Raw genomic sequence first — 13,082 nt, forward strand, 5'->3', positions numbered from 1 at the left:
ACTTGCGTCTCTAAATTGTAGATTCAGCAGAGTCTCCTTCCCAAAGTCCATGTATTTTTGTAGTCTCTCAATACATTCCTTCTCCAGGTAGGGCTTCCAATGCTGGGCAAAGCTAGGGTCATCCTCCCACTTCCTCTTGGTCACTTGTGCCTGGGTATTGGAGGCTGTCCAGGAGAAGGGCTCCTTGTCCAGGTTGGTGAAGTCCCTCCCATTGTAGCCACACTGTGGGTACCTTCTTTTCCACTTCCTGTCTTTATTCAGCTCACAGCCAACCAGGTACTGCCAGGAATGAAGCCGTATAAAAGAAACACAGTGCAGGATCATCAGAGCTAAAGCATCTCAGATATGTCCCTGTCCAAATACTGATTTTGTAATGCTCTATTTCTGCATCTCCACAGGGGATGATTCCCCCTCCCAACCACTAGAGTAACAAACGTAATGGGGGGAGATCTGTGCTTGCAGGGGCAACTGCTGTTCATGCTCCTCACAAATCTGAGTTCATCAGGACTCTCCTCTTGATGTTCCTCTACTCCTCTTCACTCGTCTGCCTTAAGTTCTGGTCAAATTCATGGGAAAGACCTCTTTCCTGCAGGTGCCCCTTTCCCTCCCTGTCAACTGTTTCCAAATTTCATTTCCTGTCCCTGGAGGGAGAAATATGGAGGTGCAAGCCCATGCTGCCCTCTCCTTAACTCACCTTCATTCTGGTTGTAATGACTCTGCAGGGTCATGAGGGCCTGCCTGAAAAACCGCTCAGCCCTCTGAGCATAATGGGTCTCCCACTCCCAGAACCAGGCATTCTCCGCATTCTCCATCCAGGAGACTTGAGGCTGGTCCCTCCTCAAGTTGCTGTCATAGCGAGTGAAGAGTTGGTCATCCACATACCCCACCTGAGTGAACCAGGGGAGTCTCTGGATGGACTCTATCACCCCCAGGTAGAAATGGTGCAGGGAATGCGATAGGGAACCTGGAAAAGAAGAGAGAAGGGCAGAGTTAAGGGGTCTGCAGCCTAGGGAATCCCACACCAGAGTCCTCTTGCCCACAGAGGGAATCAGATTTCATAATCCTACATAATATTGGGGGGGTGGAGGCAAGGGGCAATAAAAAACTGGGCAGCATATCATTTTATACCTAAATAGGATTAGTGGAGGGAGAATATTGTTTATTTTGATAAAATTACAACAACAAAAAGATCACCATTGGCAACAACAGAACATGCACAGTCTTCCATTGTGTAAGAACTGCCTTTACTCTGTTCATGTGGGTTGTCAAAAATGGCTACCATCTCTCCAAAACATATTAGCTAAAACATAGGATCATAGGGAGCTGCTTTATACCAAGTCAGACCATTGGTCCATCTAGCTTAGTATTGTCTTCACAGACTGGCAGCAGCTTCTCCAAGGTTGCAGGCAGGAATCTCTCTCAGCCCTATCTGGGAGATGCCAGGGAGGGAACTTGGGACCATCTACATACAAGTGCTCTTTTACTGAGCTATGGCCCCATTCCCTGAGGGGAATATCTTACAGTGCTCACATGTAGTCTCCTTTTCCAATGCAAACCAGGGCAAACCCTGCTTAGCAAAGGGGGCAATTCCTGCTTGCAACCACAAAGGAAGGATGCCTCTGAGTGCCAGTTGCAGGGAGTAACAGCAGGAGAGAGGCCAGGCCCTCAACTGGTGCCTGTGGGCTTCCAGCAGCATCTGGTGGGCCACTGTGTGAAACAGGATGCTGGACTAGATGGGCCTTCTTGGGCCTGAGCCAGCAGGGCTGCTCTTATGTTAAGACTAGCTGTCCTCCTTCATTTCACAAAGAAAATGTACTGGCTCATAATGTGTCGGCACTGAAGGAATACCAGTCATTCAGATTGCAGATATACTTTACTGAGATCTGAATGCATTCTATTAATTTTATCTGCAAACATGTAAAAGGACCTCACTATTTCTTCCTACGTGTTTGCCATCTTCCTCTGAGCAGTACAGGATAGAAGACTGCTGGGCTGCCTGGATCCAGTCCCTACCACTGTGGTTTCCAGAGGGTGAGAGGAGGAGAAGAACAAGCAGCAACAGGGCCAGGCAGCTGCTTCTCACTTCAGCAACTGCTTCCATCCATGCCCTTCTCTGTGTTCTCCTTCTGGTCACCATAGTGGAGGGGATTGGGTCCAGCACAGTACACTTCCTTTGGGTAGATGCAGCCCAGCAGGGAATATGCTTCAATTGCTGTGGAGGCTGCAAATGCTGATGGGTGTTGTTGCTGTTTATGATGTAGGAGACACATAAACATACGCCTGTCACCAACCTACCATCTGAAGCGATCCCATCCCCACCAGAGTTATGTAGGGTGGATTCTCTCTCCCTCTCTTGGCAGCAAGGTAAGAGCCCCATGCAACCCAGAGAGAGTGAACCAACATTTACTCTGGGAAGCCTCTCCGGTTCTAGTTCTCTATGCTACTCAGAGGGAGATGGTGAGCAGGCAGAAGAATGGGCAGCCACTGCTACCACCCATGTTTTCCCTGGGGGCAGGCGTTCATACAGAGCCCAGCACTTCCTTGCAGGTGAGCAACTGAAGGAAATAGGGTAGTCCACAAGAGCAATACAACATGATTGTTCAAATAGCAAGACTTTCCTAAAATAGAAAAAAAAATCAAGTCAAATGTGGAAGGAGACAAATTATGCATATGGTAGGGTGCCACGTAAGAAAATTAGGGCTGGAGAGCTGGTCTTGTGGTAGTGAGCATAAATTTCCCCCTTTGCTAAGCACCCTGGTTTGCAGGCAAATATGTAGCAGTATTAAAGTTTACTAGCCGACCCCGCACAGACCATCTGTGTGCTCTTCGGGGCCAGCGGTTACCTCTCCCGCCCAGGGGCGTATCTAGGGTAGCGCGGGCAGGGCACGTGCCCCGGGCGCCACTTGAAGGGGGGCACTATTTTTAAAAAATATTTTGTTTTTTAAAAATGGCCACCGAAAACAAAATGGCTGTCATGCATGCTCAAATGGCCTCTGTGAGGCCCTAGGCCATGCCAGGCCTCGCAGAGGCCATTTGAGCATGCATGACAGCCATTTTGTTTTCAGTGGCTATCTATCTATCTATCTATCTATCTATAAATGGCCACCACACATGCTCAAATGGTCCCTGCAAAGCCCTAGAGGCCAGTGGGGGGAGGGGGAACCTTTGCAGACCCACCCCACAGCCTTTAGGAAGCCCCCCAAAGGGACTACAGGTATTTTTAAAATTATAATATGTCATTGTACACATATTCAGTTTGGCACTATGTACAGTGGGTATAGGAAAGAATCACCCCCTTTGATAGACCTTAAATTCTGGTTCCCTTACATCCTGAAATGAAAACACAAAGAAAATTCCCTTCACCAGCTGTACTTATCCAATACAACCTATAATATCCAACTGAAAAACATCACAATTACAGTCCAGAAAAAGTGTCAGAAAATAAAAAACAAGAATTACTGAGATTGAAAAAGGATCACCCCCCCAATGTCAATATTTTGTTGAGCCACCTTTTACTTTAATAACAGCCTTGAGTCTGTTGGGATACTTCTCTATCAACCTTGCACATCTAGACGGAGCAATATTTGCCCACTCCTCCATACAGAACTGAACATACAGAACAAAACATACATAATAACACACATGATATAGTAATAATATATACATAATATAATCAGGAACTTGGACTCATCCTAATCAGCTTATGAGCTAGGATTGTATTCATTTGCTCTTACTTTGCTTCTTGTGATAAGTGAGTTAAATGTGATGTCTTAATAACATGGCTATTAATGGTGAGTTTGTCTTTGAATCAATGTGAAATCCTTAGTATTAAGGCCCACTGGGAGTTTCTTGCTCTTTCTCTCATTTTAACTGTCTTTCTGAAATACTAGAATATATTCCAAGCAGTGACACAGTTTACTCGGCATATCCTTTAATTATTTTCAGTGTATCTGGGAAAAGTCAAATTCTCCATTTATTTTTAAAACGTATGTAATCGTGATGCTACAATGCATAGCAGAGAATTAGACAGGCACTTCTGTTTAGTTTTTCCAAGTACACCTCCACATAATATTTGGGTATTTCATGAGCCCCAGCATACTGAAAATGTGTAGTATTCCAGCATTTTCTTGGTCTGGCTACATCCATTGAAATATTAAAAGATTAACAAGCTTGACTTGTATTTTTCAGCTGACATTAAGGTAAAGTTATCTGAAAGACTGGTGCCAGATGTTTGGACAGGGGGCGCAATTTCAGTGCTTGCCCTAGGTGCTATTTTCCCTAGATTTTTCTAGGGATTTTTCTATTTTCCCTCTGAACATGGAGACCCTAAATGCATACAATCAGAGCCTGTATCATATGGTTTGCAGGGTGAGAGCCCTGATGATGAAGTTGTTTATGCCACTTGCACATAAAAGCACTTTGTACCCTGTTGCTTTTTTATTGTTTTATGGTCCTATTTCACTTAGGCCATTCCATGTTTTTATGGTTTGGTTCATAGTCCATTGTTCTGGGTGTGCTTTTATGGGCAAGTGGCATAAACAACTTCATCATCAGGGCTCTCACCCTGCAGGCCATGTGACACAGGCTCTGATTGTATGCATTTAGGGTCTCCATGTTCCTCTTCTAGGTCGGCTTGCTTCTCTGTACATAGTGCCAAACTGAATATGTGTACAGTGACTTATATTATATTAAATTTTAAAAAATACCTGTAGTCCCTTTGGGGGGCTTCCTAAAGGCTGTGGGGTGGGTCTGCAAAGGTTCCCCCTCCCCTCGCTGGCCTCTAGGGCTTTGCAGGGACCATTTGAGCATGTGTGGTGGCCATTTATATATATATATATATATATATATATATATATATATATATATATATATATATATATTCCATTTCTGACCTTCAGTTTACAGTGCTCTGAACTATGCTCTGCAGCAGGAGGCCTGATATTTGCCCAGAAGCTCTGAAAAAGTGCATTGGGCACATGTACAGCTTTGAGCATTTTCAGTGTATGGAGATGCCAGGGAATCCATCCTCCTTTAGATGTGTTTGTCTTCTAGGGATGCTGTGGCTGTTGGATGGATATCTAGTTTCAGGACAGGTGGTGCCTTCCTGCTATTAAAAGTGCAGTTAGTATACATCTTGCCATACAAAAAGGATGTTGTCTTATATGGGCGTAGCGGCCCTTGGACAAGCAGGGACGAATGTCCCTAGGCCTCATGGCTCCCAAGGGTCCCCAAAGAGACCACCCCATAGCCGCCGCCGCCCCTGCCCTGCCGCAGCCGCCCCTGCTGCTGCCCCGGTGATCACTTCTTAGCTTGGCCTCTGGGGGTGATCATTGCAGGGTAGGCCACCATGACTATGGTACACGTGACATCCACCATAGTCAAATTGCGCAGGTGCTCAGTTCGGCCAGAGGAAAGAGGCCCACTGTCGCCACTGTGCCTGCCCCTGCCATGGGTGGGTGGCCTACCCCGCTCTGATCACCCCATACCCCCTAGAGGTCAAGCTAGGTAGCAGCGGTGGGGCAGGGGGAGTGGTGGCAGGCGGGGTGATGGCGAGATGCTTGTTGTCCCGCCCCTTGCTTCTGACATCAGACGCAGGGGGCATGGCTTGGGATGTGGGGGCACACGTGCTTTGCTCATGCGATAGGGCCCCCGCCCAAGGTTTTGTCCCCTGGCCCACATGGGTCTTCCTACACCCCTGCTGTCTTAACATGGACCAATGTTGCTCTTTCCTAGAATCCTAGATGAGGAAAGCCAAAGAGAAGGCTGCATCTGCCTGGAAACAGTTGGTTATTACAATTTGTATTTTTTGTTTTGTAGTCACGGTGGGATTTCCCCTTTCCCTTCCTCATTGGCTGTTTCATTCTGTGACTGCCCCTTTCCATTGCTTTGGGCTCAGTTTGAGGCAGTATCCCACCCGTATTCAACTAAAGGCGGGTGGGGAGAAACTTTCTGATTTACAGCATAGTTCTGGGTGTGACAGCTCCAACTGAGCTCCAAGAAGCGAATAAATGCAATGGCCCATGATGTTTGTTCACAGCATGAGGGCACAAGATCTGATGCTCTTCCATCCAATTCTCTGTGCCCCCCTCCTTAGCCCTTCTCCTCCCTGTAGCAGGGTGCCCTCCTCCAGAAACAGACACCCAGATACTTCCCTCCCCTTCCTTTCTCCTATGCCCTGTAATGGATTCAGCTCTCCTCCCTAACAATAGGAACACAGAAAGCTGCCATATACTGAGTCAGACCAATGGTTCATCTAGCTCAGTATTGTCTTCACAGACTGGCAGCGGCTTCTCCAAGGTTGCAGGCAGGAGTCTCTCTCAGCCCTATCTTGGAGAAGACAGGGAGGGAACTTGGAACCTTCTGCTCTTCCCAGAGCAGCTCCATCCCCTAATTTCTAACTAGATTGAATACACCCCACCTACACCCAAACAAGCCAAGAAATGACCTCTCTGGCATAACAAATGGAGGAATCAACTATGCCAGAGAGATTATTTTTGTTGTTTGGTTGTGGTGGTGTGGTGTGTATTCGGTCTAGAAGACAGAGATTGTTTAGGGATGAGAAGCTATGCCCCCGCAGGGGCATATCTATAATTTATTTATTTATATTTATATCCCACTCTTCTTCCAAGGAGCCCATAGCAGTGTATGTGGTTATGTTTGTCCTTACAACAACCCTATGAGGTAGATTAGGCTGAGGGATAAGTGTCTGACCCAGAGTCACCCAGTGAGCTCCATGGCTGAATGGGGATTTGAACTCAGGTCTTCCCAGTCCTAGTCTAGCACTCTAACCACTATGCCATGCTGGCTCTTTAACAGAGAAGAGAGACAAAGCTCCCTGGGCCCCTGCAGGTGGTAGGGTACCTCCGGCGGGACAAAATCTTGCTCTCCCCTTCCGGCATCTCCAAAGACATGGGGGGGCATTTTCAAATCTTGCCCCTGGGCACATTCCAGTCTTGCTACACCAGGCAGCCCCATAGGATCCATTCCAGAATAATCCAGGACGTCTCCCCCCACCCCAACACCCAACAGGGGAGAAAAAAGGGTTGCCCAGCATACATCCTACCCTTTTCTTCAGGCAAGCCGCTAGATGTTCCCTACCCTACATTCCAGGCATGGCTACTGCCCCCTGTTGTTGCCAAGGGGTGCTGCCAGCTCTGCTCTGGGTGAAAGAGGGGAACCCCCCACCTCTCTTCTGCATGCCAAGTACACACATTTGCACAACCCACTAGGCTCAGGTGCAATTTCTGACTTCTTCCTCCTCGACTTTGGTCGCAGACCGCTACTCACCCTGGGACTCAACGAACGCAACCACACTACAGGCAAACACACCACAGGTCGGAAAGAAAGCATAGAATGGAGCGGCTTTTGCCTGAGTGAAATATTCTCCGAGGCGCTCGGAGCAGGACGGAGCCTCCGGAGTGACTGAGGCTGAAGGGAAGTATGGCCAATAGGAGAAGAAAATAGGATAGAATAGGAGAAGTTGTCTCTGACAACTTTAAAAAAGTCTTTAAATATGCATCTGTTCACCCAGGCTTTTAACTGATATTGTTTTGATTGTTTTAATGTTGTTTTTAGAATATTGTTCTAAAAATTTTAAATTGTATTTTGAATTTCTTGCGTTTAAATTTTTGTTTGTTTGTTTTTAATTAATGTTTTACTTTTAATCTTGTTGTAAACCGCCCAGAGACATAAGTTTTGGGCGGTATAAAAATATGTTAAATTGATAATAATAATAAATAATAAATAATAATAAATGATGATAATGATAATGATAATGATAATAATGATAATAATGAAGAAGAAGAAGAAGAAGAAGAAGAAGAAGAAGAAGAAGAAGAAGAAGAAGGCGGATACCGGGTTGCAAATGTGGTTGCTAGGCGGAACTTGCCTAGGGAGGTTGCGCAATTGGGAAATTACCACCCATTCCGGGAAGGGACTGTGAGAACAAACCTTCGCTTTCTCTTTTCATTTTTGCAGAGAGAAATCTGCCCAGCAACCACTGAGGGCAATTTTTGCTATTGGTTGAAATATTTCCTTCTCAGCCAATTCTGGCCCAGGCTAGGGAAGGATTTCTGCAGTGCTTTGAGCATTTCGCCATTGCAGCATATCTTGCTGAAGTGGTGATCACCTTGGGTCAGGGGCGTAGCAAGGTTGGAGTGGGCCCAGTGACAAAATTTTAAAATGCACCCCCCTCACTGAAGCTCAGCTCATGAAGTAAAGTATTCTTAAATGAGGCTGAAGAGTAGTAACAAAAAGCAGAGTGAAATTTACACACACACACACACACACACACACACACACACACACCCCTATGTGCCACAATAGAACATCATCCTAAATTATTTCTTAAAAGGTTTTGTAAATTGTGGCCGATGCAAGTCATTTAATGGTACTAGAGAAAGATATGCAGTTCTGGTAGCTCCAGGTCTTCACACTCACATCAGTTTTGGAGGACGAATACAACTGAAGGAAGCCTGGGCGGGTGCGCAGCTGGAGGAGTCAGTCATGTGACTTGCCTCTGGGGGGGCCCAATGCAGTGGGCCCCCAGACAACTGTCTCCCTTTGCCCTATTATAGTTATGCCCCTGCCTCGGGTCTCGGGATTTTGGCTGAGAAGGGAATAATCATCCCAAAAGAAAAAAAACTCTTGTTGGTTGCTGTGAGCAGGGGCGCACCAAGATAATTTGGAAGCTCGCACTGCCCGAACCTCCCACCCACAAGGCCCCCTACCCATGCTCGAGTGCCCTCCCGCGCAAGGCCGAAGTTAAAAAAAAACTTTTTACTGTGGCCAATGGGTGGCTGTTGGTGGGGGGAGAGCACCGTTCCTTCTTTTCCCCCTCCCCCAGCGGCTTGCAACGATGTCTAACCGCTGCAGGCATGCCTTGCACTAAAAGACGCTGGCCCAAACAGACGCGGCCAGCGTCCCTCCATTCTCTCAGCCGTGCGGGGGGTGGGAGAGAAGAGAGAAGGAATGCTCCGCTCCCCCTCCCTCGCAGCCACCCCTCGGCAGCGGTAAGAAGTTGGGTCCCCAAGGGGATTGGGTCCCCAAGGTCTGGGAGTTTGTGCACCTCTGGCTGGGAGGAGGATCTCTTCGAGCAGGTTTTGATTCTGTGGAAAGGGAAGGGGACTTTTCCTCCGCCACGAGACCCCTCCCAGCCCACCTTCCTACCCTGGCTGGGATTGGGGGGGGGCGGGAGTGAGGGGAGCAAAATTTAATGTTGGGACAGCTGAGAGAGGAGTTTGTTAATGTTTCTCAGCACACTACAGAGAAAGAACAAGTGCTGTTCAATGCAAATCCCAGTGACAACTGTGAAAAGAGAATTGTTTCGCTCCCCGGAACCCAAGCACAGCTTCAAGGTGTGTTCCCACACCCAATCCTTCCTCTCTTCTTCCACTAACCTACCACACTGGGTGGGTGGGTGCTCAGGTGCCTCCTCCCCCACAGCTGAACCCAAAAGCAACCATTCCCCTGGCTGGGGACCAGAGGTTCTCTTATCCCTGGACTTCGGGGCCAAAGGTCTCTGGGGCCCCCTAAATACTCTTTAGTCTGTCCTGGGTAGTGTGGTTGCCATGCTGCGGCCCTGCACTGTGCTGGGTGGCCAAGTGCGATTGTGACCTGTGCCAGGTGCTTTAGAGATATGTTAAGTTGTGTGTTGAAATGTTTCTGCGAATGCATATTTGCATAAATATACCTGTTTTATATTCTTACATTCTTGTGAGTTCAGTTGCTGTTTGTGCCCTCCAGAACCAGCGGGTTAAAAATACTGTGTGTGTCACGGTGTGTGTGTATAGCGGGATGATGCTTAATTTGTGGGGAGGGGGAGCTCCAAAGGCCTTTAGGTCCAGGCTCCAAAATTACATAGGTGCTCCTCTGCTGGGGACCCTCCTTCCCAGCTACGTGGTACTGGTGCTAAGAAAGAAGAGCAGCAGATTGTCACCCATGACATACCACCCCTAGGGCATTTGTTTGCCTTTAGCACTATCCACACATGTTCAGCTCTTGTACAATGAGTGTGCAGTGCACATAGGTACAGATCTGCAAACAGGTACAGTTATTCACGTTATGTTGAGCACAGGTGCAGTAGTACATTTCCTATCTTGCTGTACCATGCATTGGAGGGCCCTGTACTCAGGTTCACCTTTAAAATGGCTACAGTCACAGTCATTCACACAAATGAGTTAGATGGAGGCCAGTGCTGTGTTCACCGTGCGGCCAGGAGCGGCTCTCCCTGCCTTTAAGGCGAACGCATCGCTGGCCATTTAACTCCTGAATGGGGCCCGTGCAGCCCCATTCCGGAGCTAAACTACCATCCTCACGTCTGACATCAGATGCAGGGGGTGTGTTGGGGCCGCAAGGTGGTGGCTATGCCCCTGTGTCTTGGAATTTGCCATTCCAAGCTAATTCTATTAATGTCTTACCTGGGCTCCTAAGTTGTGCCCTTATCAAATGTACTTTGCTACATATTATGCCTTTAATCTTCTTTATTTTGATGGTGATAATCACTGCAGTGATTATTTGCAGTGGCTCTGCTGGAAAAAATATGGGAAGGGCGGAGCAGAGGCAAGCAAGGTAGACTCAGCTCTCCCAGCTTTCCTATTGGTCAAATATTGGTCAAGGCCACGCCCAGCCCAGGGGAGACTTTCTTCTTTGAGCTTCCTGCCCTTTCTTTATTCTGAAGCTGAAGACAAGTCTGATTTCAGACAGTGGCACATGAGTCTGTTGGCTTCTTTTGCCCCTGCCCCCCACTAGTGAAGAAAACTGATCTGGTGTGGTGAGTACCTCAGGACGAGAGAGGACATCCAAACTCAAAAATTGGATGGGCAGGGCAGGGGACTCACACCAGGGCTAATGCATGTGGTGCCCTTGTATGGTAGGAATGCAAAGGGAAGGGCAGCTTGGCAGCCCACATACCCCCAGGAGCAGTGGGGCTGGAAGGAAAGCATTCTTCTTTCCTCTGGTGGGATTTAAGAAAAGCTTGCTGGGACTGGGAGGGTTGCATTTCCATTTCTAAAGTGAAGAATGTAGGTCAAGAAAATTCAAACAGGTAAAGGGGACTTCAATTTCCGGAGAGCCAGTAAAAGGCAGGCTTTCAGCCACACAACATTAATCACTAAGGGGGTTATGGAGAGCCCCCATAGAATCTGCAGCTGCCTTTTATCCTAGGGTATTTTACGTACCAGAGAGAGACCTCCTCCTCTCACTTCCCCAGGTTCAAAGTCCAGCAGTGCACAGCCCTGAGGAGAGGAAATTGGAGCTTACCAGCTGTGTGTTCTTTGCTGCAGTTGTTTATTCTGAGTTGGGGAACAGACACAGACCTGCTTCTGCTGCTGCCTTCTAGGAGATAAGCATGCCCATCCCTGGTTCAGCTGCTGAGCTTCCCTTCCCTTGTACTTCCTTCTTCCTTGAACCATCCATGCACAAAGAATGAGAGGATAGATCCTCCTTGCTCTGAGCAGTTTCGAATCTAGACAGTGACACAGGGAGGGAAATTGAAGGAGGTGACAGATACCTGAGGTGAGTTTAGCGTTGCCAGGATCCCACTGCCCGAATAAGGGATGGGAGACAGAGGGAGTATGTGGGAGTAATTGGGAGCCTGTGTGCTGTGTCTGTTTTTATCACTTTTATCTTAAAATATGGTATAAGTTACAACTTAAATTGTTTCTTGCTTCTCTGCTTTTTGCTATAATCATGGTCAGCCAAAAGGGTGTGATGTAGTTTTGTTTTCTAAAAAGAGAAGCATTGTTAGCCAGTAAGAATAGGTTTCGCACATAAGCAACGCTACGCCTGCAGCCCCCCCAGAACCGCATAGTTATCTGGCAAGCGGGGGAAAGGGAAAGCATTAGAGCTCATGAATTATTTGGTTGTTAGTGGAAATCACTGATTTGATCTGAGCCATAGTTTCTTCCCATTTGCTGAAAATAAGGGACAAGTGGCATCCCATAAGGGACAGACAATCTTGGACTGAAATAAGGGACGTCCCTGCTAATAAGGGACTGTGGGTAACCCTGGGTGAGTTACAGGAGGAAATAGTGGGAAAGAACCCTTCAATCCAGTCTGATTTATTGGTACTGGGTTAAGGAAAGCTTCTGTTGGAGTAGCCTCCTCTCTCATGAGAGAAAGAATCTTCTCCACCAATCATCAGGAAAGGTCTTACCTAGCACTGTGTCTCAGCTGCTCCGTGGAGGGGACCATTATTATTATGGCAGTCAGGTCAAAGGCAAGCAATAGCTAAGAGCTGAGGGGTGCTGGCATCAGGCCTGTCCTTAATTCATGGACTCAGAAGCCTTTGGGGCTCTCTCACATCAGATGTGTGTGGATAGCTCCAGTGATGGCAAATAGTCAGTGATGAACTGGAGGCATTCTGCTCATGCTCAGGGGCATTCTATGTTACAACTTTATTCTACTGGCAGTATAGTTAAGAGGAGTGGCTTCAACATTCTACAATTAAAAGCTCCAAACTTTATAGTGGTCATAGAATCAAAGCTGTTTCTCAGATCTGTCTGACCAATTTGCAGGCATCAGGCATCAGCTAGGTGGCAAGAGGCACAACCTCTCCAAATCTGTTGAGAAGTGGCTGAGATACAGCAATTTAAATATCAGTGCCTAAAAAGAGGGACTCTGTGTGTTGGCTCCTTTTTGATTTTTTTTTCTTTTAAACAAAAAATCAGATAAGTGCTGGTTCTGTGTTTTGAAAAAGAGTTTCTGAATTCCCATAAGAAGGATAAAATCAACTAAGGGCATCAGTTCTGCCCACTGAGCGTTCTGAAGCCAGAGTTGGAAATGGCAAGTCCTGCCCAACCAGATTTTCATTTTCAAACAGTCTGCAAATTCAGCCATCCAAAAATCTTGGGTTGAAAATGAGAGCAAAAATGCTTTCAGTTTTATCCCACACATGCCCATCTTAACTTCCACACTATAAGAGCTATAAAGACTTTGTGGCGGTTAGGAGGGAAGGCATTCTGCAGCTGTTCAGGAAAACCCACTGCAGGTGTTTAACGCTCTCTCCTCTGTTGGAGCTGTCTATGCCTCAGGACAAAGCCCTGACTTGAACAAAGTCCTGCCCAATCCAGTTAGTCAGAGGT

At 47.2% G+C, this 13,082-nt stretch overlaps 2 protein-coding genes across 2 annotated transcripts in view; one reads left to right on the forward strand and one right to left on the reverse strand.

Moving 5' to 3' along the window:
- Positions 1-12,192, reverse strand: LOC128343831 (H-2 class I histocompatibility antigen, Q9 alpha chain-like). The gene is made up of 4 exons (XM_053293268.1): positions 12,155-12,192; positions 11,178-11,200; positions 695-964; positions 1-279 (listed from the first exon to the last, which is right to left on the reverse strand). Exons 1-4 carry the CDS (start codon positions 12,190-12,192, stop codon positions 263-265), a joined length of 348 nt encoding a protein of 115 aa, XP_053149243.1. The 3' UTR covers positions 1-262.
- LOC128342322 (major histocompatibility complex class I-related gene protein-like) overlaps positions 11,420-13,082 on the forward strand; it is a 25,600-nt gene continuing 23,937 nt past the window's right edge. Inside the window, exon 1 of the mRNA XM_053289530.1 lies at positions 11,420-11,514. The gene's annotated coding sequence lies outside the window, so the exon portion shown is untranslated. The remainder of the gene's footprint in view (positions 11,515-13,082) is intronic.

The sequence above is a fragment of the Hemicordylus capensis genome, chromosome 2, assembly GCF_027244095.1.
Source record: "Hemicordylus capensis ecotype Gifberg chromosome 2, rHemCap1.1.pri, whole genome shotgun sequence".
NCBI lineage: Eukaryota > Metazoa > Chordata > Lepidosauria > Squamata > Cordylidae > Hemicordylus > Hemicordylus capensis.

What these genes read in the sequence shown, in the direction of transcription:
- LOC128343831 (XM_053293268.1), bottom strand. Translation starts at nt 12,192, where the DNA reads ATGGTCCCCTCCACGGAGCAGCTGAGACACAGTGCTAG. An exon ending in CAGCTGAGACACAGTGCTAG is followed by an intron (nt 11,201 to 12,154) that starts GTAAGACCTTTC and finishes AACCTGGGGAAG; the next exon opens with TGAGAGGAGGAGGTCTCTCT. An exon ending in GAGGAGGAGGTCTCTCTCTG is followed by an intron (nt 965 to 11,177) that starts GTACGTAAAATA and finishes CTTCTTTTCCAG; the next exon opens with GTTCCCTATCGCATTCCCTG.